At 46.5% G+C, this 23,859-nt stretch overlaps 2 protein-coding genes across 18 annotated transcripts; one reads left to right on the forward strand and one right to left on the reverse strand.

The window, feature by feature from the left end:
• Positions 1-178: 178 nt before the first annotated feature.
• Positions 179-13,432, reverse strand: LOC117648113. 17 transcript variants are annotated; one of them, XM_034390349.1, is made up of 6 exons: positions 13,411-13,432; positions 9,503-9,561; positions 6,182-6,460; positions 4,173-4,451; positions 2,300-3,070; positions 179-936 (listed from the first exon to the last, which is right to left on the reverse strand). In XM_034390349.1, the coding sequence occupies exons 2-6, from the start codon at positions 9,510-9,512 to the stop codon at positions 314-316; spliced, it is 1,962 nt and encodes a 653-aa protein (XP_034246240.1). In that variant the 5' UTR covers positions 9,513-9,561; positions 13,411-13,432; the 3' UTR covers positions 179-313. The 17 variants fall into 17 exon arrangements, with proteins under 17 accessions (XP_034246240.1, XP_034246235.1, XP_034246234.1 ...); XM_034390344.1 differs by having other exon boundaries at positions 13,405-13,429; XM_034390343.1 differs by lacking the exon at positions 13,411-13,432 and adding an exon at positions 13,106-13,179.
• LOC117648115 lies at positions 13,237-23,332 on the forward strand. Its single transcript, XM_034390353.1, has 9 exons — positions 13,237-13,244; positions 14,562-14,642; positions 15,325-15,520; positions 16,104-16,472; positions 18,009-18,155; positions 19,250-19,420; positions 20,278-20,541; positions 21,487-21,642; positions 22,551-23,332. Exons 3-9 carry the CDS (start codon positions 15,353-15,355, stop codon positions 22,941-22,943), a joined length of 1,668 nt encoding a protein of 555 aa, XP_034246244.1. The 5' UTR covers positions 13,237-13,244; positions 14,562-14,642; positions 15,325-15,352; the 3' UTR covers positions 22,944-23,332.
• Positions 23,333-23,859: the final 527 nt, after the last annotated feature.

Genomic DNA, 23,859 nt, shown 5'->3' on the forward strand with positions numbered 1-23,859 from the left:
CGTAATACGATGAAAAACCACCTTCGTATTAAGCTTGCGCCATTTCCTTCGTAATATAGGAAATTTTTTCGTAAGACATTTAGAGTGCACCCTAACTACGAAGTCCTTGCCTCAAATAATAATGTGTGTCGGGGGGAGGGGGGAAGTGGAGGATGTAAGGTTCGGAGAAATTAACTCGTTCAGGATAATTCAAATCACATTTATTTTTTAAGGGTCACTTCAACTAACCAGAAGAGCACTGTAAAAAGCCGTAAATAAGAAGATGGCGAAATAGGACAATCTTGTAGCTTGATAAAGAAGTCAATGCCTGACCTCAATAGAGAGACTCGTGCTCGGTGAGCTGGCAATCCACCTCAGGCCGCGCGCGCTTGAACTGCTCTAGGGCGTCCCGGCAGACGTCCGCCTCGCCCTTCCGATACGTCACTTGCCCCGAAACCCTCTTCAAGCCGGCGACCTCCGCCAAGTCAGGGAGGCAGTCAAACCGGAAGTAGTCGATGTGCAAGGACTCCAGCCGGGGCAGGGCCTTGAAAAAGCCCAGCATAGTCCCGGACCAGCATAGCTGCCGGTTCAGCATGCCGCTGTGGGAAAGGTGCCTCACGTTGGTGGCCTTGGTGGCGAGGGTGGCCAGGACCGTGGCCAGGAGCATGGCCAGGGCCTGGCTGTCATGGCCATAGCAATCATCTATATCCAGACGCAGCTCTTGCAGGGCCTGCAGCTCGCCGCACGCGCGCAGGGCGCGCTCTGCGGCGGACCACACTCCCTGCTGGTCCTTTTCCCCGTATGGAAATGAAATGCGCGGGTCTTCATACGGGTCCTTGTCGTAAATCCCCAGCGACAGGCTGCGTAGCTTGGTCTGCGTCCTGGCCGAGGCAACTAAGGCCAAACCGCAATGCAGGCTCCGAAGCTCCACGCACCGGGACAGCTGGGAGAGTACGTCTGTCGAAGAAAATCACATCATGAATGCAACAAATATCACATTTCTTATTTTTTCACGAAAATGTGTCCGAAAAAGATAACGACGGTTCACGGTATTTGTCGTAAACGACTGACATTTATCGTAAACAAAGACTAAAGTCGAACACGACTGTTTACTGTGCTAACGAATTCCACAGCTTGTGGTGTAAGCACACATTTGATTTTGTGGTACACTCTTCCAGGATGCGAGGAGCTCTCCACCCCTGGTTTGGCAGTGCAGCACACCCTCAAAAACTCGTCAAACTCAAAACGAAAATTTTGGTCTCACAAAAACGGGGTTCAAATCTAGTATACAAGGACCCAAACTACGCACTAAATTTCTTTGTACAATTTTTGGCACTCCTTGGGTGATCCAGGAAGCGTTTCATTCAATTATTGTGGCTTGAAATGGTTTGCATCATTGCACCAAATTCATTGACTCAACTCCCAGCACTCAAGGAGAAAATCCACTCTGAAAACAGATATAACTCAACTTGACCCCCTTTACACTCTGAATTTAGCAAAAAATGGAGAGAACTCTATCAAAGTCGACATGACTCCATCGAAATTATTGTTGATAGGACACTACTCAACTTTTGTTTTCATGTATTGACTGTGAAAAGAATAAAGTCAACTTAACCCCCTTTCATTCTAAAAACTTTAACGTAAAAAAGAGCGAAGTTCAAAAAAAGCCCCAGAGGAACCAACACTCTATGCTGATCATAGTTCCACATGACTTGTCTCCAAATTCCACTTCGTTGAGAAAATGTAAGTTGAGATGAAACATAGTGACCTGACACTCGTGATATACGGCGCCAAGCATGCAGTTGTAAGTATGTACTAGTACATACTAGTACGTATTAGTAAGTTACTAGTACATATTAGTATGTACTAGTAACATATTAGTACTAGTACATACTTACTTGCATTTGTAAGTGCTATGTAGACGGCTAGGTTTGTAATGTAGTTTTAATTTCCCCTGCTAACAATTTTTCTGTTTGTCCCGAAAAATGGTCAAAATGGAGTTACCCCCTTCTTCCGCTACTCCTGCACTCTCAGCACGTTGCTGACTTTTTTCTCATTAATTATGTATTTGTATGAGCAACAGTAACATTTGGTATTTTCTAAGGAAGTATGACTAATTTCCTTTGTAAAATTATGCACAAAGCCAAATTGTCAGTTCATTATTTAATATTTCGCAAGAAGGTATTTAAAAAAGGAAAAGTACGTATTATGGTTCCACAAATTATTTGCATAAGTACTGACGAAATGAGGGAAAAGTCAGCAACATGCTGAGAGTGTGGATACTTGTCTCAGTAAAACGCTCCCACAGGCGTGTTCTTACCCTCGGATGACTCGCACGATTCCTCGCAGCGCACGTGGCGCACAGACTGGGCCACGCAGCCGACGAGGTCTTCAAGGAACGCGCGGTAGCCGTCCACATTGTACCAGGAGTTGAGCGTGAGGCGTCTGAGCTTCGGCAGCCGTCGTCCTCCCAGCTGACCCTGGTACCGGAAGTAATTAGGGTCAGGCAGCATGAGGTGCAGCTCCTCCAGGTTCTCGCACTGCCCCAAGGCGCGCAGCACCGGCTCTCCCGCCCGCAGCATTTGACCCAGCTTCAGATACCGGACGTGGCTTCTGTTCCTCCACAAGAAATCGACAAGTTGGGAAAGATCTTCCGGACTCATGTCGTCTAGAGGGTCGCTGGGGTACCAAATATAGTCGGGAATATGGGGCTGCGGAAACTCGATCTCGCGGACCTCAGCTCGTGAGCGCACCAGGGCAGAGGCCATGGCCTCTGCGTCGTTGGGGCACGAGAAGGCACCGCCGTACCCTTCGAAGCAGACGCGACGCAGTGCAGGCGCGTGGAGGAGGATGCGCGCTGCTTCCAACATTTCGTCGTGGTGGTACACATGCCTCTTCCCATTGCCGCGGCCGCCGAAGTACGAGCAGCCTACGATCGACACCGTGACGCTGCTCCAGGCGCCGGGGTCCCGGGACAGGCGGTGCCAGCGCTTGCAGACCAGCGGGACCACGTCGAGCAGCGTCAGGGCGTCGTTGTCGATGCGGCCCAGCACCTCGAGCAGCAACTCGTCGGGGAACGCGTCCATCGTCGCTGCAACAGAGGAGCCACACTGTCACTGAAGTAGGACGACTTCACTGCAAGTTCTTGCCGTAAAACGCGAGTTTGGCCGTTGAATTGGCCAAAACCATGTAGGTTAAGATCAACAGCGAGCGTCGCGAGTATCCATAACTAAGGATGGAGACGGCTGATGTCAATACGTGTGACCAAACCTCAGAATGTTTTTGTCAACGAATAGCAGTCATCACTTAATATTGTCCTTAAATTAACTTGAGTCTTATTGTTGGTCGCAAAGTAAATTAACACAAAGGCGGCAATATAAATATGGTCTTGAAGGAAAGAAGCACAAATATAAGTCCCTTTCTCCATTGTGAAGAATCCACAATGGACCAGGCGCTGGTGAGGTTGGGCTGCCCCAGTAGATGGAGACATTTTCAGAGTTTAGAGGCGTGTCAACATATGTGACGCACTGTCACATCCCCTTTGTTCGATTCGATTCATGATTTAACTGCCACGAGCGCTCAAACTCGTGTGCAACTGTCTATAAACGGAATAAACCGACTAAAGAAGCACACACGAACTTGCACTTAAACATTTGCGACGCAACAAAACAAAATGCTGCCAACCTATGAACTGAAAAGACAAGAACGAAAAGAAAAGATAGACGCTCTTTTCATTTCATAGGTTGGCAGCATTTTGTTTTGTTGCGTCGCAAATGTTTACGTGCAAGTTTGTGTGTGCTTCTTTGCTCGGTTTATTCCAGAGTCGCTAAATGGGACTCGAACCGAAAGTGTGACACCCCGAATGAATTGCTCTCCGAACGAGGAATTCAATGGTGGGGTCACACGCTTGGTTCGAGTCTTGTTTAGAGCGGTTTAGCGATTTTGGCATGCATTTCGTAACGTACAAATTTGTGCGCGACAATGCACGATTTTCTGCATACTTGCGCACGAAATCGTGCATTGCCGCGCACAAATTCGTGCGTTACGGAGCGCGTGTTTAATTTCGTGCATTGGCGCGCAGAAAAACCTACATAGTAACTTAGTGTGGGAGCTCAAAACAGGCCTAGAGCGCCTAGAGTTTCGGCCGCCTCCGCCGGTCTTCTGACCCACTGTGCGCACGCATAGGCACTTACCAGCGTTGTCCTCATAGCGCTCCGGACTCCTCCGACGCCGGGCAGCCTGACCAACTTGCCCACCTTCTCGAGGATCCGCGCCAGGTCGGCCTCCTCGACCACGACCTCCCATCGGAGCAGGTTCATCTGGTCCACGCGCTGCTCCGTCTGCGCCCGGGTCCCGTCTGGTAGCTGTCCTTCCTCGTCCTCGACCAAGGGCCGGTGGAGTTCCAGGAGCGACCAAGCCTGCCCCGAGCTGACCCGGCACTGCGGCGAGACCTTCACGCTGTCCTGGTGCACCTACGCAGTAAGGAAACAAAACAATAAATGTACTCTACAAATCAAAGAGTGTACATAGTATGCTCTAAATAGAGCATGCCTGCAAGCGCGCTCTAGCTAGCGCATGCCTGCCAAGCAGGCACTAACTAGTATGCCATGTACGCGCTTCCTGATGCAGAAAACTCCCTATCTCTCATGCACAAATGTATGCTTCAGTTAGCGTGTACATGGCATGTATGCACTACTAGTTAGTGCATGATTGGCAGGCATGCTCCAGTTAGAGCGTACCATGTACACTCTTTTATTTGTAAAGTAAATAAGCACTCACCTTGGAAACTATTTTCGGCCTTACAAAGAGGAGTAGCTTGTCAAGTATTTTGAGCTTTCAAAGAAACTAATTCGTAACTAACGAACACTCTTAAAACCTTACGAAGTATTTTCAGTATACATAGAACAAACTAATTTACTTTTTTATACGGAGAAATAGTTCGTAAATTACGAAGTATTTTCTTTGTAACCTTATGTATGCTCAAAGTACATTGGTATAACGAACTACTTTTCTTTGTAAGGCCCAACATCGTTTGTAAGGTTTTCTCAGTGAACTTTTTCTCCGTATCCCAGTCAACATTTCGTACTACGCGGTACCTCCATTGGAGGTGCACTCACAGATATCGTTTCATCCCCTTTAGTAGCACTGGTGAGGTACTGTTTGCCCAAAAAGGGTAGTCTGCTGGCTGTCCTCGGCATCATCCATCTGTGGTACGGGCCTAGTACAACCCCGTACTACCATTCCGTACCTCGGCCGGACCACCACTGGACAAGCGGTCTGCCCATGCAAATGCAACAATATTCTGACGCTAGGGTGAAGATCTTTACTTGTAAAGGGTGTCAAAGGACCCGAAGAGGCAGATACCTCCATTCAAAAATTGGTTGGAAGTCACGTCTGACTAAGGCAAAGGTCACTCCGCTTCACTGGGACAAGTCTGCTGTACCTGATGAAACTGCGACCCGTAGCATGCAGCGAGAGGAACCATTCAATTGTCGATTGCTTCTCTAGTAGTTTTGATACCGCCATGATTTTTACAGCGGTACATCGCACTCATCTTAGCACTTCGGTTTCCATCTATTCAGAACTTTCAGTACACTATCTTTTGGCTAGAAGAGCCTTTTAATTGTGACAGGTGACTAAAGCGACACTAGCGCCATCTAGCGGACAATACTGAGAGTGCAATCCGCCATCTAGTCCTGACCGACCGTCGTCCCTGGTACTGTACTGTCGTGGTACAACGGTAGTCCCGCCCGATACGTAACTTGCAATGCACGCCTACTGCCACCTTTCTAGAGGTAATAAGCAAACAGAAATCACTGTGCGTGTAATTAGTACCGGTGTGTCACGCAAGGACATTCCATTTTCAAACTCAAAATTTTCTCAGAAAAGTAAAAATTTCCTCCAAAGATCAAAAATTGTCAGGAAATTTAAAATTTTCTCAAGAAATTTAAAATTTTCTCAAGAAATTTAACATTTTTTCAGGAAATTAAATGAAATTCACTGTTCAAATTCAGCATACTTGCGCACGAAATCGTGCATTGTCGCGCACAAATTCGTGCGTTACGAAGCGCGTGTTTAATTTCGTGCATTGGCGCGCAGAAAAACCTACATAGTAACTTAGTGTGGGAGCTCAAAACAGGCCTAGAGTTTCGGCCGCCTCCGCCGGTCTTCTGACCCACTGTGCGCACGCATAGGCACTTACCAGCGTTGTCCTCATAGCGCTCCGGACTCCTCCGACGCCGGGCAGCCTGACCAACTTGCCCACCTTCTTGAGGATCCGCGCCAGGTCGGCCTCCTCGACCACGACCTCCCATCGGAGCAGGTTCATCTGGTCCACGCGCTGCTCCGTCTGCGCCCGGGTCCCGTCTGGCAGCTGTCCTTCCTCGTCCTCGACCAAGGGGCGGTGGAGCTCCAGGAGCGGCCAAGCCTGCCCCGAGCTGACCCGGCGCTGCGGCCACACGTTCACGCTGTCCTGGTGCACCTACGCAGTCAGGAAACAAAACAATAAATGTACTCTACAAATCAAAGAGTGTACATAGTAAGGGAGTATGGGGCGATTTGTAACAGATTTCGGAATTCTCTATACAAAATTAAGAACATTCTGCAAATCGGTGTCAAACTTGTGCCAGTTGAGCAGTCTGGCCCTTCATCTAGACTGTGCAGCTCCATTGGATCAATCTGGAGTCCGTAATCTTTGAAATCTAAGACGTTTTCCAAACCCTTGCATGCTGTTACGAATCGCCCCAGCATGGGGTGATTTGTAACAGCCATGGGGCTTTTCATAACATCCTACACATTAAATGAAACATCGTCAGGAATGTTATCCCCTCCACCAGTTGTTCTTCGGGTGTCCTGCAGACGTCTAAAAATCTACATTACAAGCTGCCGTTGACCGCCTCAGCATTAACTGATAGGCTATGTCAATCCTAACCTCACTTTTTTCAATTTTAGAGGAAAGCAGAGAATAACTCGCTTTAAAATGCATTTCGAGCTGTGTAAATGTATTGGAATAAAACAGCAGATGATTTGAGAAATAATTCAAGCATTTTACAGCAAAAACCACTTAAATTCTTGTTTTTATACGGGTCTGTTACGAACCACCCCAAATGCCTGTTACGCAAGAAATCCGTCCCTAACTATCACTGGACAAAGTAAAAGCAACTTATGCCACGTGTTTACATTGTAAAGGGGTCACGCTTCAAGGACCTAACGGTTCTTCGATATGGTGATTCATACCTGGGGAGCCTCAGACAGAAACTTCCTAGAACTCAAAATAAAAGATTTCTCTGTTTGCCGAAATTTCGGTGTACCCTACATTTCAGACCCCCTTCAAAACTATACCTGAGCACCGATCACATCCGCTTCGATTGTTCAAGGACCCTGTACTTGAAGCGAAAGAGGGGCCATACTCAGATTTTCCTCTGCTCCCTCCACTTAAATTAATAAACGCATTTGTTACGAATCGCCCCTGTTACAAATCGCCCCATACTCCCTTATGCTCTAAATGGAGCATGCCTGCCGCTCTAGCTAGCGCATGCCTGCAAAGCAGGCCGGCACTAACTAGTATGCCATGTACACGCTTAAGGAATTCCTGATGCAGAAAACTCCCTTTCTCTCATGCACAAATGTATGCTTCAGTTAGCGTGTACATGGCATGTATGCACTAGTTAGTGCATGCTTGGCAGGCATGCGCTAGCTAGAGCGTGCTTGCAGGCATGCTCCAGTTAGAGCGTACCATGTACACTCTTTGATTTGTAGAGTAAATAAGCACTCACCATGGAAACTATTTTCGGCCTTACAAAGAGGAGTAGCTTGTCAAGTATTTTGACCTTCCAAAGAAAATAATTCTTATCTAACGAACACTCTTAAAACCTTACGAAGTATTTTCAGCATACATAGAACAAATAATTTACTTTTTGGCAGATGATTGTTAAATCAGCTAGCTTTGACTCTCGATCGCAGCCACCAGTTTTGCAATCAGGCGTATACCAAAGCAAGTGCAAATGCAGCAATAGCACATAGGCCCCCCCCCCCCATCCATACTCTTCTCTACACAGGCGGAGGCTGTCCCGGCGTCCCGGCGCCAGATTTTGCGGTTTTTCGCCTCTGGCGGTCGAACGATCAATTTTACGTATACACAACCCTTATATTGTTTTAATTGTATCCTCCCGGTCTTTACAATGCACCATTCAAATTTTCAAAATTCCAAATATCAAAATTGGTTGTCGTATTAGCATGGCTTCTGGTGCTCCGTTTCCGCCTTCAATCACAATGCGGGATTAAACTTGATAGGGCGGCTGGTCGAGCGTTGCATATGAGAAACTTGTACGCACAGAACATTTGATCCAGGAAGCGGAAGAAGGGGGTAACTCAATATTGGCCATTTTTCAGGAGAAACAAAAAACTGTTGGCAGGGAAAACTAAAACAAAACAAATGAATGTTGCACATGTTAATAATTTCAAAAAGCATTAGTAAAATTTTGGAAAAAAAAATCAAAAGTGTAAGGTCACTTTGTAGAGGATTTCTGCGACTTATCACTTTCCGTTGAAATGGAAAACAGAGTTAGCTCACCTTAAATTTCCTAAACAAAGAGGAATTTGGAGACAAGTCAAGTGGAACAATAGTCTGCATAAAGTGTATGTTACTCTGGTGTATTTTTTGGACTTAGCTCTTTTTTCCAAATTGAAATTTAAAATTTAGGGGGGTTAAGTTGAGTTGATTCTTTTTACACTAGATTCATAAAAACACAAGTTGAGTTATATCCTTTTGCCAATTTGTCAAACGGACTCATGTAGACTAAGGTTGAGTTATCTCCATTTTCCAATGAAATTTAGACTGTAAAAGGGGTTAAGTTGAGTAATACCCTTTTTCCAAGTGAATTTTCTCCTTAACTGCTTGGAATTCAGTCAAATAATTTGGTGTAATGATGTAAACCATTCTAAGGCACAGTAATAAAATAAAAACTCAATTTGGGGATAAGTCAAGTTATTCCCTTCTTCCGCTTCCTGGATCATTTAATAGTTAAATCAAAATTAACATTTTCGTGCATTAAACCACGTGTTAATCATGAATTGCAATACACTAAAATTAACATTCTCGTCAGTATCATCTGCTTTCACGTTAGCGTTTTTTTATACGAAGAAATAGTTCGTAAATTACGAAGTATTTTCTTTGAAACCTTATGTATGCTCAAAATACTTTGGTATAACGAACTACTTTTCGTTGTAAGGCCCAACATAGTTTGTAAGGTTTTCTCAGTGAACTTTTTCTCCGTACAACAAATTGCATTAGTTTGTACTATACTGTAAATACTTCGCAAGGTTTCAAACGTACGTCCCTTCGGTTTAAAGGCACTTTAGCAAATGCATCAAAAAACAAATGCTGCGAACAAACACTTTAGAAAAGCTACGGTAAAGACGGTTCCTGGTTTTGCCAGGAAGCCTGTGGGAAAGACGTAGGTGATTTTCAGGGAAAGCCAGGAACCGTTTTTACCATGAGTCCAAGAGGTTCACAGAAACGTACCTCTCTCCATGATGGTAGTTCCGGGATCAGAAGAGGTAGTACGTCAGATCCTCAACCACCTGGAAACACATTAAAGCAAAGATCCGAAGTTCAAATCTGCAACTCTGTAGACCGGATCCAGCTGACGCAATCATAAGACAGACGTATTTTTCTGAAGGAAAATTGCCCACAAAATGAACATCCAGCCATCAATTTAGAATGATGAGAAACGACGAAAAACCTCCTTACTTTCAGGTTTGTCGTGGAAATAGCTCTCTTGCTATTTCTAGTCTCTGACTAGGGAATACAACCAGAAAAGTTCAGACGGCTCGCCAAAAAGAGGAATCAAAGACAGCCGGCGGGAACTGCTCCTAACTTCTGGTCTAGACTTTCCCCAACAAAGCCTGCGTATTCATGACGTGCAATGAGTGCACTCTCATTCCAGGAACGTGACATCACGTTGAAACGAACGTGACAAAATGTGAACAAGCTGATTTTTGGCCAATTCGCACCCAAACGAATGTGACACAATGCTCAAACGAACGTGACATTTTGTCTCGTTCGTTTTAACGTGATGTCACGTTCCTGGAATGAGAGTGTGGTTATTACTTCCAATGATTTATGACGTGACGTAAATAATTTCAGTAATGTCTGATGCATAAGCCTGTGGTAACGCGGCTGTGCAACGTTTTCGAGCAACTTCTAGTAACATCACTGCGTACTTCCGGTCTAAATTTTTCCCAAAGGATCCTAGTGAGAACTAGCAACTTTCTCTCGAACTAACAGAAAATACGGTTCATTTGAATGACAAAACTATTCTCGAATAATACCAAAGCTGTCGGGGTTTGAAGACAAAAACTTTTCTTCATAACACTTAAAATCCTAGGGCCTTTTACAGTTCAAATACCTGTCTAAAACCACCTTGAAAATGTTACGACCAGTTAAGTCGTAATTTCATTTATAATTCATTGAAAAGTTTTGAAAAACAAAACACACGAAAAGTTTTGAAAAACAAAACACACAGCTCGAAATACTTGAGAATGATTCTATAACACAATTCCACTGTTTTGTTAAACAGAAGTAAGTTTCGTAATCCAGAATTCGTTCGTAGCACACACTTTTGGGTAGAGATGAAAACCGTTGGAGGAACTCGGGTCAACCGTACTTCAAAACTCAACACACTACAGCACTAAGTTAGGGGCAGTCCACTAATCACATTACGCATTTTTGAACCGTGTTTTGCTCCCCCCTTTAACGCGGCGCTACGCTGAGACAAACCCCCACCCTCTCACAGTGTGACGTTACGCAAAATTTCTCAGGTTAACACCCTTAAATGTTTGTCCTTGCTCTCACAATTATACACTCTCAGCCTTTTACTGACTTTTTCTCATCAGCTTACGCATTTCTGTAAGCAACCATAATACTTAGTATTTTTTGTCAGTATTACTTAGCAATTGCTAATTACTGTACTGATATTACCGTTTTCTTAGTAAATTACAAAGAAATTTTTAAGTATTTAAGGACTAAATACTAAGTATTATGGTTGCTTACAGAAATACGTCTGCTAATGAGAAATAGTCGGTAAACGGCTGAGAGTATAGTGATTCTAATGCGGGAAAATTTCCGTGCGAAGCAAAGTAAGGCAGCCTATTTAACAATGTATATGGCTCGTGCATTGGCGTACCGTTATGTCACTGCCGGCCCGGGGCGCGTCTGATGCGCGTTTTGGAACGAGAGAGGGTTTTCCAACGGCTCAAGAAGTGGCGCGCGCGACGCCAGACGGCAGGTTCGAGCACCCGTCCCGCCTGGAGAGCCTCAGCGTCTGAGGTCCGGAAGCGGAAGCCCGGACCGGATTCGCATTTCATTCGGGTCCCGAGCGCCCCGACCCGACCCGAACGTACCCGAACGCTGCCGGGCGCGCTCGGCTCCCTCCCCCTCAGGCGTGGGAGCTTGGCCGCGCTGATCCGATGTAAAATGAAGGGGGGGGGGGGGGCAGTCAAGCGGCAGGGCAGGCAGGCAGGCAGCCGAGCCGAGCGGGAGCGAAGCAGTCGTTGCCGTTGGAGTTGGCGACGTCAGGTGTCCCTGTGTCTCCCGCTGGAGCACCTCGTCCCGTTGTTGCACGTAAGCGAAACTAGCCGCCTCAGCGTCGGTGCTTAGTCGCGGTCAGCAGCGACGAGAATTCTGAGGTAGGCTGTCCAGTGAGCAAGAGCCGCTTTAACCCACCCTGCACTTCACACTTAGAGACCTAACACAACTGCTTTGGAGGCCGGGCTGCTCTGCAGAGCGGGTTTGGCACGCGATTTCGTAACGCCCTGACGAGTGTGTACGCTAAGCCAGACAGCCTCCGTCAATGGTTTTCTTCAGACCCGTTTAAGTTTAATCGAAATTATGTCCTAGCATTCCAGCCGAACTGCAAATGTTAGGTTACCATCGGAAAAGGCCTAACCTCTTGACGCGCTTAGAGCTCCGAAGTCGCTAACCCGGACTCGAACAGAAAGTGTGACCCCACCCTTGGATTCCTCGTTCGCGGAGCAATCCATTGATGGGCACACACGTTTGATTCGTTTTCGTTTCCCATTTAGCGGCTCTGGGGCTCAAAACGCGTCCGGGATTTTGAACGCCCCCACCGGTCTTCTGGCCCACTGTGCGTCAGAAGTCGGGAGGAGTTCAAACCTTCCTGAAAGCGTAGAGGCGGCTTCCGGTACTTCACACTAAATTCTTATGGACTTTATAAATGCATAAGGACGCATTTTTTATGCATAGTTATGCATGCGCAGAAACGTCCATAAAGTATGTAAAAAATTATGCATCACTGTGTACATTTTATGCGTCTTCCTGCATAAAATGTACACAGTGATGCATAATATTATACATAACATATGGACGTTTCTGAGCATGCATAACTATGCATAAAAAAGTCCATAAGAATTTAGTGTGTTCCGACCCTTCCTCGTCCCGACGCTCTAAACGTTGCCAGGCTCAGAAATTGTCCTCCGTGGATGCACGCACCCGACAACGCGGCAGCCGATCGTTCTCGCTCGCACTCGAAGCCCGAGGGTGAGGACGAAACTTCGCACATTCGAGGCTAAACTTGCGCAGCTGTGTACTATGTAACCTCTGGTTGATTTAGACGGTCTGGTCAAAGGTTCGTTTTCATGGAGAGTCACGCGTCTCTCTTGTCCTAGTGATTGATTACGTAGGTATTAACTTCATGACTTGCTAGAAAATGAAGGCATTGTAGAATTGCTTCGTATGACGAAGAAATGCTTCGTATCACGAAGGGTTTTGCTTCGTAACTCGAAGCATTCCTTCGTAGGTTTTACACTGCCATCGTTTTCGTCGTACGTATTACAAAGCGATTCTTCGCAATTTTTCCCGCGTATCAGTACTGATCGGATTTCAGGCCGCGCTCGGCGTGGCGTAACAGTGTGGCTCCAATCGTAACATCACCGCACATCGCACCTCCCTTAGGGTCTGACCGAATTCAGGGGGTTGTCATTGTAGTGCACTCAAACGAGTCTGTAAAACTTTTGTTTGGTAACTACAAAGTTAATGAAGGCAATAGAGAATTGATTCCTCTTTTCTGACGAAATGTGACTCGTAACACGAAGCGATTCTTCGTACAATTAACAAGTCCTTCGTTTTCGGCGTATCAGGAAGCGATGCTACGAAGAATTTTAATGCGTGCGTGTTAGGTCAGAGACCGCGGCAGAAGAGCACTGTTCCTCTCTTCCTGTCGTGGACTTTACCACGGACTTTGTGGGTCAGTCAGAAGTCTGAAACCCCGTCCGCGGTCGCATGGATTCCGAGATTCTGGTAACCTAGTGCGGACGAGCGATCTGGATCCACCTTTCCCCAAATTCACTCCGCATTTCAGTTCAAGGATTCGGTAAAACATTCTGTGTAGATGGGATACAGTATACCCGTACACAATAAGCACGTCCCTTAGTTCCGTGCAGCACTTGGACACTTTTCGAAGCACCGTTGCGTTTGCCCAGACACCCCTCCTCGCACAGCGTAACGTAACGCAATAATTCTGTAGCTTTTCTGCGTAACTTGGAACGTGCTCTGGGATTTAACGTCTTGCGTAACGTGACCTGGGCGCTCCAGGAGCTATATCTTGCTCCGTATGCGGGCGCGTTCGGTTGCCCACCGCAAAACTCTCCTATTCGGAAAAAGGGTTTCCCGGAACTAGGGTTCGTCGCCGGCCGAATTCAGTCCAACTGGCGTGCCCCTGCCCTGCGCTGCCCTGCGGGAGATTCCCCCAGGCGTGTACGGGCACTGTGAAACGTAACGTGGAGAACTCAACATTTGAAACGCGGAGGACTGGAATTTTCAGTCCCCACACTTACTAGTGCTGATTTTGCAGTCTCCACACTTACAACGTGGAGTTTGCACCATGCTAAGAAATGCCACTCCATTGTGAGCCACTCCACACTTGAAATGTGGAGACTGCAAACTCGGCGCACTTCCATTCCAAGTGTGGAGTTGTCCACGTTTGGTTTTACAGTGGGTGCCTCGAGTTGTCGCCGCCGCACTGTACAATTTTTTCGTGAATTTTCGATATACACGAATACACGATTTGTGTCATAAAAAAGGTTATTGTTGTGTCAATTTTCAAAATGTATCGTAATCCTACAAAACCATTACAAAACGCATCGGACTCCCACAAAATTACTTCGCGAAGAAGGAAATCTTATTAAATTGGCGGATTTACAGACATACGAAATGGCTTATTAGTGAGGCATGAAAATAGATTGTCAAAAAACAACGAAAAAAGTTTTGATAATTTTTTCTTGCGACGTTTTCGTTTAAAAACACTTTGTAAACTTTTTGAACTGAAACCATTGTTGCCATGAGAAAAAAAAATTCTGGAAGCCTTTATTTTTGCAGCACGTTTGATAAAGCTGAAAATTTTAATGATAAGCTAAAAACGTTACGAAAAATGTAGTAAACGACATTTTTGGAATTACAAATAGTTCGTAAAAGAAAGTTACCCAAACTTTTCTCGTTATTTTTCGAGATTGTTTTTTTGCAGTGCGCGTCACATGAGGTCTAAGGTCTGTTATGTTTTGTGCAGCTCGCTGTTCGTCCCGGACGCTAGCAGCCCTAGCAGCCTTGATTGGAGTTGTGACCAACACCGCAGCGAGGCATCCGTCAAGTAAGTTTGAAGCACCCTATTGTCCTCCCTTCTCTCCCGAGAGGTCACGCTCGTTTCAAATTCAATTCAATTCAGTGTCAAATTCGTTGGAACAAGTATCACGAACAGGACGTCACATCCGTTTACTACGGCAACTGTGTCGATGGACAAAGCTAGTTCACATGATCGCCGCAACTTTTTTATATTTCTCTAACCGATACTTTTCAAGACCAAATTTGGATTACATCTTCATCTTCAGTGTGGTAGAAGACTGGTGGAGGTGGTCAAAATTCTAGACGCGTTTTGGGCTCCCGAGTCGCGAAACAGCACCCCAACCGAACGTGTGACCCCACCAATGGATTCGTCGTTCGGAGAGAAATCCATTGGTGGGCGCACACGTTTGGTTCGTATCCCATTTAGCGACTCTGAAGCTCAAACAGGGTCGGAGATTTTGACCACTGCAAAAGGAAGGGCAGACTTTTGAGTTTTTAAAGGGTCATTCCACTGGAATGTACGAATGATCCTTTTCCGGCCATACACTTGTGTACAGCCGTCTTTCGGTCTTAGTACCTTTTGTATCGCCGAAAACTGGTCAGATGTCTCACTTTTTGGATTTCAGAGACCGCTTCCACCGGTCTTCTGGCTCACTGTGCTTTTTCTCTAAGTTTTGGAGGTACGCCTGATTCCTTTCCACTTTTTGCAGGTTCTGTATTTCTGAGGCGAGCTTCAGCATGGCAGCGCCCGAGGACAATCACGTCTGGGAGGAAGGAGACGACGATGGTTGGGAGAGTTACTATTCTTCCGAAGACGGTTCTTCCAGTTCTGGTGACGAGTCCGTGGTGGCTGGATGCAGCGGTGACGGTGGCGCTGAGGATGGGATCCCTACGGACCTGACTCAGGTACGGTGATCGGCCACCTTTTCACAGTGGGCCAGAGGACCGGTGGAGGCGGTCGAAATCTCGACGCTGTTTTAGCTTCAGAGTCGCGTAACAGGAGTCGAATCAAGGGAGACTTCTAATAAGTTGATGGCCTCGAGGAGTCGAATCAAACGTGTGACCATTCCAATCGATTCCTCGTTTGGCGAGCAATCCATTGGTGGGGTCACTCGATCGTTTCGAGTCTCATTCAGCGACTCTGGAGCTCAAAACGCATCCGGGATTTTGACCGCCTCCACCGGTCTTCTGGCCCACCGTGCGTCACATTCGTCGACGTACGGTGTGGGCATCTCCGGTTGCACTGTGAGAAAAAAGTATGGAAAAGGTACGGAACATGCCTGGTCAATAATTTGCCTGGACCGTCCGTACTTGCAAACTACGGAACGTTCGGTACTTCTTTTCCGTACCCATTTACGTGGGTTCATATGGAGCAAGTCGGAGCAAGTACAGAAAGTTCCTTACTTTCCTCCGTACCTCCGTAATATATTTTTCTGTACCATTCCGTTCAAAAGTACGGATTTTCTTCACAGTGTGCTTGTGTTCGCAGGACGGTCACGTGCTGCTGACGCTGCCGGGCCACGTACTCCTTCTAGTGTGCCGGCAACTGCGCGGCAAGGACCTGGTGCGTCTGGGGCTGGTGTGCCGCGGGCTGCGGGTCCTGGCGCGCTGCCCGCGCGTGTGGCGGCACGTGGACTGGGCGGAGGACGACGGGCAGGCCGTGATCCGGGTGGCGCCCGCCCTGCGCTCCGTCTCGCCGTGCGGCACGGCCGACGCCCTGAGGCTGCTGCGCGCCGGCACCCCCCGCGTGCGCGTCTTCGAGCTGGACCACGAGGAGGACGGCTACACCTACGACGGCAACGAGATCGACCAGCGGGAGGTGATGCGAGTCCTGCAGCACTACAAGGGCAACTTGCAGGTGAGCGCACGCTGTACACTGCTGGTGGTAAGTTTACTTGCCACAAATTTGACAAGCCGTTTTGAATGCCAAAAATAATTATGTCAATAATTCCAGCATGGCTGCACAGGTGGCATCAGTGCCACTCAAGCTTGGCCTGGAAATTTTCCCCACGGTTAGCCTGGAAATACCCCCAAGCTTGCCAAAATTGGGCAAGCTTGTGAACATTTCCGACCATAGCTTGCCAAATTTTGGCATCCAAAACGGCTTGCCAAATTTGTGGCAAGTAAACTTACCACTGGCATTGCAGTGTAAATAGGAAGGCCTGACTTTTGACCTCTATGACGCTCTTACTGAAATGTACGACCGAGAAAGGGTCATACTAAAAAGTAAGACCGAAAAAAGGTCATACTTCGATGTATGACCGAAAAACGGTCATACTTTATAGTGTATCACAGGTAAAGGCTGATGTATCCCCAAGCTAAGCAATAGCCAGACTCGCTGATGTCTGACCTTTTTTTGGTCATTCATTTAAGTATGACCCTTTTTTCGGTCATACATTGGTGTAAGACCGTTTTTCGGTCATACTTTTTCTCTGCAAACTCAACAGTGTACTCAGTACACTCTCTTTAGAGTGTACTCATGAGTACACTATCTTTAGCGTGTACTCATGAGTACACTCTCTTCAGCGTGTACTCACAAGTACACTCCCACGAACGTGTACTCAGCTGCATGAATTGTGCCGACTTAAGCACACTCTCGTTAGAGTGTACTCAGGTAAGCACACTTTCGTTAGAGTGTACTCAGCTAAGCACACTTTCGTTAGAGTGTACTCAGCTGAGCACACTCTCACAGGAGTGTGCTTATGAGTACACTCCAAATAGAGTGTACTGAGCACTCTGTACAGTTTGCAGAGTTGTATCACCGAAAATCGGTCAGATGGCTCACCCTTCGAATTTCAGTGCACTGGAAGTTCCAACACTGCGAATCGAAAGGCGATACTTCAGTATTTTATTGGGGCGGTGCAAATGAGTATCGCCAACTAACGCCCTTGCCGAAAAATCACATGTGGACAGCGCACCTTAAATAACAAGCCGTTGACCAACAACAAATGTCGTTAGTCTAGTCAGCAACAAGTATTGGAAGTTAGAAAAGTTTTTGCGATATCTGTAACAGATATTGATTGAGTGGTTTTGACGCTAAGTTTTCATTGTATTGATTGAGTAGTTTTGTCGCTAACTTAAGTTTTCATGGTTTTTTAATTATAATCTCCCTATGATTTCAAAGAACAAAGAAGATAATGATTTCAGTATTACTCATCATTAACGTATTTATGTCAAAAGATGTTGTTTGTGCACCAACTGTATCATTCATGTCAATACAAATAATTTTGTTCTTCTACGACAAACTGTTGGTTTCAACAACATTTGTTTTGCTTTTGGTCATAGATGATGACGTGTTTGGGTACAAGTGAATTCTCACTCATCTGAGCGTGTTTCTCTTCTATAACAGTGCACGTTCAAAATTGCAAATGGGTTTCCTTTGTCTTGCTTGCAGGTGGTGCGGCTGGGCACACTGTGGGATTTGAAGGTCCTGGACGCCATCGACGCCCTGGGCGTCAAGGAGTTGTACGTGAACGGCAGCCTGGCCAAGACGTACCCGGGCAGCTCCAAGGTGGTGAAGAGGCTCTCGTTCTGGAGGGAGGTGAGTTCTTGCACTGTGAAAATTTTCGAAAGGTTGAGGTCGCATTGTAGACGGTTTCTGTGATTTAAATCTTTGCTTTAGAATGAACTACGGAACTAGTTCTGCTCAGTTATCCCCAACGAAGTTGGATTTGGAGTGCACTGCAAGTCCAAGTGTGGAACAGGCATGCTCTAAATAATGTGTGACAAGTTGGTTCAGGAAGCTGAATCTTTTATTTCATTATTGTGCCTAAGGATGGTTTTCATCCTTACACTATTTTTTGACTTAACTCCTAGCAGTTTAGGAGAAAATCCTCCCGGAAAATAGACATAACTCAACTTGACACTTCTTTCGGTGTAAAATTCATCAGAAAATTTAGATAATTCAAGCAAAGTTCTTGTGACCCCTTTGCTTAAAAAGGCTGTAAGAAATAACTCAACTTGTATCTCTATGAATCTTTCACTCCGCCTTTCTTTTAGAACACTAGTTCAAAGTAATCAGAGCATTAAAGGTTCTACACAGACCTCAGCTCCAATGGAATTTTCTCCAAATCCCACTTCGTTGGGGATAACAAAGCAAAACTAGTCCCGTAGTTCATTCTAACACAAAGATTTATATTTCAGAAACCGTCTACAATGTGATCTCACCCTTTTGAAAATTCTCACACTTATTACATATTACAACCATCATCCATGTCGTAATTTATTGTATTGGTTTTAGTTTTCTCTGCGAACAGTGTAGTGTTCTTCCTGAAAAATGATAAAAATTGAGTTACCCTTTTCTTACGCTTCATGGATCATCTGGCCTACACTTACTGGCTTGTACAATATAAAGTTTGGGACAAATCCATGTCCCACGATTCTAGTGCACGCCTTTTCCACACGTAGATTTGTAGTGTGGGGGGACTTCATATTGATAAATATCCTTTTTCCTAGTGGATTTTCTTTTTAACTCCATGAGACGAGTCAAGATTGTTTGATGTTATTTAGACAGTTCTTGGGCATAAGATGAGTCATGATATCCCTCTTTTTCGGCTCGCTTGTCATCAGATTTATTGTTTGCTGGTAAGGTTCCTTGTGGTATTGTTTGTTTACTCATCACCTTTCTTTCCACAGGCCAGCGGCGAGGTGGCATGCCGCCTGGTGCGAGCCGCCAAGGCTACGCTCCAGTCGTTCCACATCGACAGCTTCCGCCTGTACAAGAACCACGTGGCTTGCTCCCCTGAGGTGGCCACCGAGCTGCTGCGCTGCTCCGCCCTGCGCTCGGCCAGCATGCCAACCTACAAGGTACCTACACTCTAAATGTCTCAAAAATGAAACTCGACCTTTTTGCTGTGAGTTCGGCGCAAACATCCATAGCAAAATTTCTCTGCGAATCTCTTATTTTTTTATTTTCATCGTGAGATTCCAAGAAAAACTTGACATTTCCGAAAGCACTGAAATTTGAAGTCATCGCTTTATGTTTGTCTGAATTCAAGACGTGTTTTGAGTCGTTAAAAGGGACTCGAACCGAGAGTGAGACCCCCACCAATGGATTCCTCGTTCGGACTGCAATCCATTGGTAGGGTCACACGTTGGCTTCGAGTTCCCTTTGCGTTGCGTAGCGTAGCGACTCTGCAGGTAAAAACGCGTCCGCACTCTGGATGTCCCAGGGTGAAAGGCAGCACTTTCATATAGTAGTGAAGCTTTTTTCCATTATACCATCAAAACTCGTGAACATGTTTATGAGGTGCAGTGAATTCTCAATGGTATGTGTTTAAGTCAGCTGCACCACCATAATGAAGAGAATTTTCAACTCATTATGGAGCATCTTCACTATATATCTGGTAGGAAGCATGATTTTGACCGCCTCGGCCGGTCTTCAGGCCTTCTGTGCGTTTCGAGGGGGAAAGCACTCGCGTAATAGTCGGATCACTCTGTCCGTAATAGCACGAGTAATAGTGTGCGTAATAGCTGAAATTCTCTAAACTTGATCTATTTTAGGGTTTTGTTTGGTCTGTTTTCAGTTAAATCGCTATATTTTGAGGCGTATTAGAGCGTTTTAGGCGTAATAGTCGGTTCGCAGGTTTTAGGAGTGATTTTCCCCCCGGTGCGTTTCTGCCGTAGTGCGTCACTGCAATGTAGTTTTTCTTTTCCTGCCGCAGCCATCCCTGCTGAGCGGCTTCCCCAACATGAAGAAACTGTGCCTGTACGAGTTCGGGCTCGTGGACCACGCGGCCGTCAAGAGGGCCCTGCAGTCTGCGGCCGGTCGGCGCAACCGCCAGAAGCTGGAGCGCCTGACGCTGTGCCTGGGCCACCTGGGCCACCGCGGCCTCGTCCAGGAGGTGGCGGCGGGCTGCCCCGCCCTGCGCACACTGTGCCTGCGCTACCAGGCCATGAGCGACGGCACCTACCAGCACGACTACCAGGTGAGGTCTCCTTTCGTGCTGCGCACAGTGGGCCAGAAGCCGGCGGAGGCGGCCAAAATTCTAGACGCGTTTTGAGCTCCAGAGTCGCTAAACAGGACTCGAACCGAACGTGTGACCCCACCAATGGATTCCTCGTCCGGAGAGCAATCCATTGGTGGGGTCACACGTTCGGTTCGAGTCCCATTTAGCGACTCTGGAGCTCAAAACGCGTCTAGAATTTTGGCCGCCTCCGCAGGTTTCTGGCCCACTGAGCTGCGGCTACCAATCCTGAAAGCGAGGGGGGTATACTGAAAATTTGCTGTCACTTAATCTCAGAAACGTTGATGATATTTTCATATCACTTTCAAATGACGACAATCTCATCACAAATTGATGAGATCAAAAGCTCCAAGACGTATAGAATGGGCGTGGCAACAATGTCATCCATTGTCTTGATGACATCCTTGTAAGGAAAATTAGCCTTGTTATTGTCATCAAGTGACGACTCAAATTTTCACAGTGCTCGCGTCAAAGTCGGGTCTCACTATCCGGGCTAAAGCTTTTCATCTTTAACATGTTCACTTGGTTCGTTTCCGTTTTTCCTCGTATCAAGTTATCGTTTGCCGCCACTGTTCAATTTAAAAAGTCTTGAGATTCAGTCAACGTGATCTTAGGTTGGTCTCAATTCTTAGTCTAAATCGTCTAAATTCTCAGACTGCTCGGGTCCGAATGCAAGATCTAAGGCGGTCAGGTGGCAATTTTCACACCGACAGGCTTAATTTTCAGACACGTAGTCCAAAACAACGCTGAAGTATAGATTCAGACCACGAGGTCTGACAATAGTGGTCTGAATTTTCAGAATTTAGAAATAAACTTAAATTGCCTGAAAACATTGTCAAATTAGTGTTATCCGCTTCTTCCGCGCTCTAGGTGATACGACTCACTCAGCGTCTCTGCCCCTGCCAGGTTGACGTGGCTCGAGACCTGCACGCCATCCTGGCGCCGCTGACGGAGCTGGAGACCCTGATCCTGGAGGCTGCCCGCGTCCCCTGCAGTGTGTTCCGAGGCCTGGAGCGGGGCGCCCTGCCCGAACTGAAGAGGCTGGAACTCAAGTATTGCGGAGTAAGTAGACCCAACCGGCAGTGTTCTTCAAAACTTAAAAACATTTGCCAATCCAAAGTGCGATGCTTTGGAGTACAATCGCCAAACTTAAGGGGAAATCACTGTGAATTTCAGTATTCAAATCCAATGAATTTCAGTTGAATTTTACTGAATTTCAGTCTAAAACTAATAAATTTTGAGAAAAATTTCAATGAATTTTAACAAATTTTGATGAATTTCAATGAACTTTGGTGTACAAATTTGAATGGAGTTACTCCTGGCCAAAATTTGGCAACAAACAATAGAATACCCCCCTTGACCTGTCCTAGTTCACAGCCAAATCTTGGCAACATTGCAAAGTATCGCCTTCGCCGATTTTTGGGCAAGACTTTCCGGCGAGGCGGATTGTTGCCGATACTCAATAGTATATACGTATTGCCAAAGAAGATTTAAAGGTATCACTTGTGGATTTGGAGTGAACTCTTTAAGTGAAGGAGAATACTGAATTTTATCTTGAAGGACGCGTCTTGAGCTCCAGAGGCGCTTAATGGGACTCGAACCGAACGTGTGACCCCATCAATGGATCGCTCTTGGAACTAGGAATCCATAGTTGAGTCCCATTTCACGACCCTGGAGCTCAAAAGGGTTTTGGCCGCCTCCGCACGGGCTAGAAGTCCGGTGGAGGCGGCCAAAATCCTAGACGCGTGTTGAGCTCCAGAGTCGCTAAACGGGACTCGAACCGAGCGTGTGACCCCGCCAATGGATTCCTCGTGCGAAGAGCAATCCGTTGGTGGGGTCACAAGCTCGGTTCGAGTCCTGGTTAGCGACTCTAGAGCTCGAAACGCGTTTAGAATTTTAGCCGTTTCCACCGGTCTTCCGGCTCTTTGAGAGCCATGAGTGTGACGCGTCTTGTCCTCGTCTCGCTGCAGGTGACCCCGAAGGGCAAAGAGGCGTTCGCTGCCCTGAAGGCCAACCGCCCCGACCTGGCCGTGGTCGGGGTGCCGCGCAAGGCTTGCCTGGACGGCGGTGACGGAGGCTTCGTCCTCGGCTTCCCCCTCGGCCCGCCGGAGACCCGCTGCAGGAAGGGGGTCTGCGCCGAGGCGTCGGACTGCGAGGACGCCGACGACGACCCCGCACCGTCCGGCGGCGAGGAAGAGGAAGACGAGGACGTGGAGGAGGAGGAGGAAGATTTCGAGACCTTCAGGCAGCTCCGACCTGGCGAGACCGTCATGCAACTCCTGGAACGCCTGGCCACCCGCTACGTGGACCCCATGATGGATGACCTTCTGAATGCGCCGGGACTCAGTGATGACGATGAATGATGCTGGCCTGGTCACTAGCAGGCAGTCGTGGTGGTGTTTTAGTGCGGTGTGTCGGAGTTCAGGACGACCGCGGATCCCCAGTGTTTTGAGATCTTTTCCAAGATGTCCTTTGTATCTGTCTGTTCTTCTTCTTTCGTATTTTGTAACTTTTGATTACTTTTTAGAAGTCTCTTTTTTAACTCTTCTGTTCTGAATCAAACTGTAAATCATGCTATTGTTTTGAACTTTAAGAACAATCTTGACTGCTTTTCCATCTTATATCGGGAGGTACTGTCTTAAGTTGGTGCGAACTAGATTTGTTCCTTGCAAAGGCATGGGTGTTTCTAGTGCCTCAACAAGCCGTACTGCCTTTGCTTTGTCATTCACAATAAAGATTGGTCTACAGCTGAGTTCCTTTTAATTATTTCTCTTATTGATCCTCCATAACTTCTGATATTGATTCAACGCAAATTATTATGTTCTCCAAGAAGAAATATTAAAAGGTCACTAATTTCTAAATCAATTTTTATTACGTAATTTAGATACCAGCTTCTTAGTTTACGGAAGTATAAGAGAATTCGTGAACTTAGCAGCTAGGTGAACACATTTTCATTTACTCTGAGCTCAGATGATAGACGTCAAAATTTGGCAACTCTTATCTCTTAGTTTGACTGCGTAGACCGCTTGCTGAATTGATATCAAATTTTGCGGAGCTGTTAAACGAGTTTGCTACATTAACTAATTTTTACACTCAAATCACAACCCAGCAAGTGGCATGAGAGGGGTATTTAAAAAACGACAAGATTTAAAAAAAATTCATATTTTAAAATGTTAGACAAAACAGCAAGTGACGTACTGTGGCAATTCATTTGCTATTTTTTAACAGGGCTTCATATTTTCATGTTGGGCTTGGGCTCTAAGGTGTCCAGAAGGCAAC

The sequence above is a fragment of the Thrips palmi genome, unplaced genomic scaffold (genome assembly GCF_012932325.1).
Source record: "Thrips palmi isolate BJ-2018 unplaced genomic scaffold, TpBJ-2018v1 HiC_scaffold_3, whole genome shotgun sequence".
Classification (NCBI taxonomy): domain Eukaryota; kingdom Metazoa; phylum Arthropoda; class Insecta; order Thysanoptera; family Thripidae; genus Thrips; species Thrips palmi.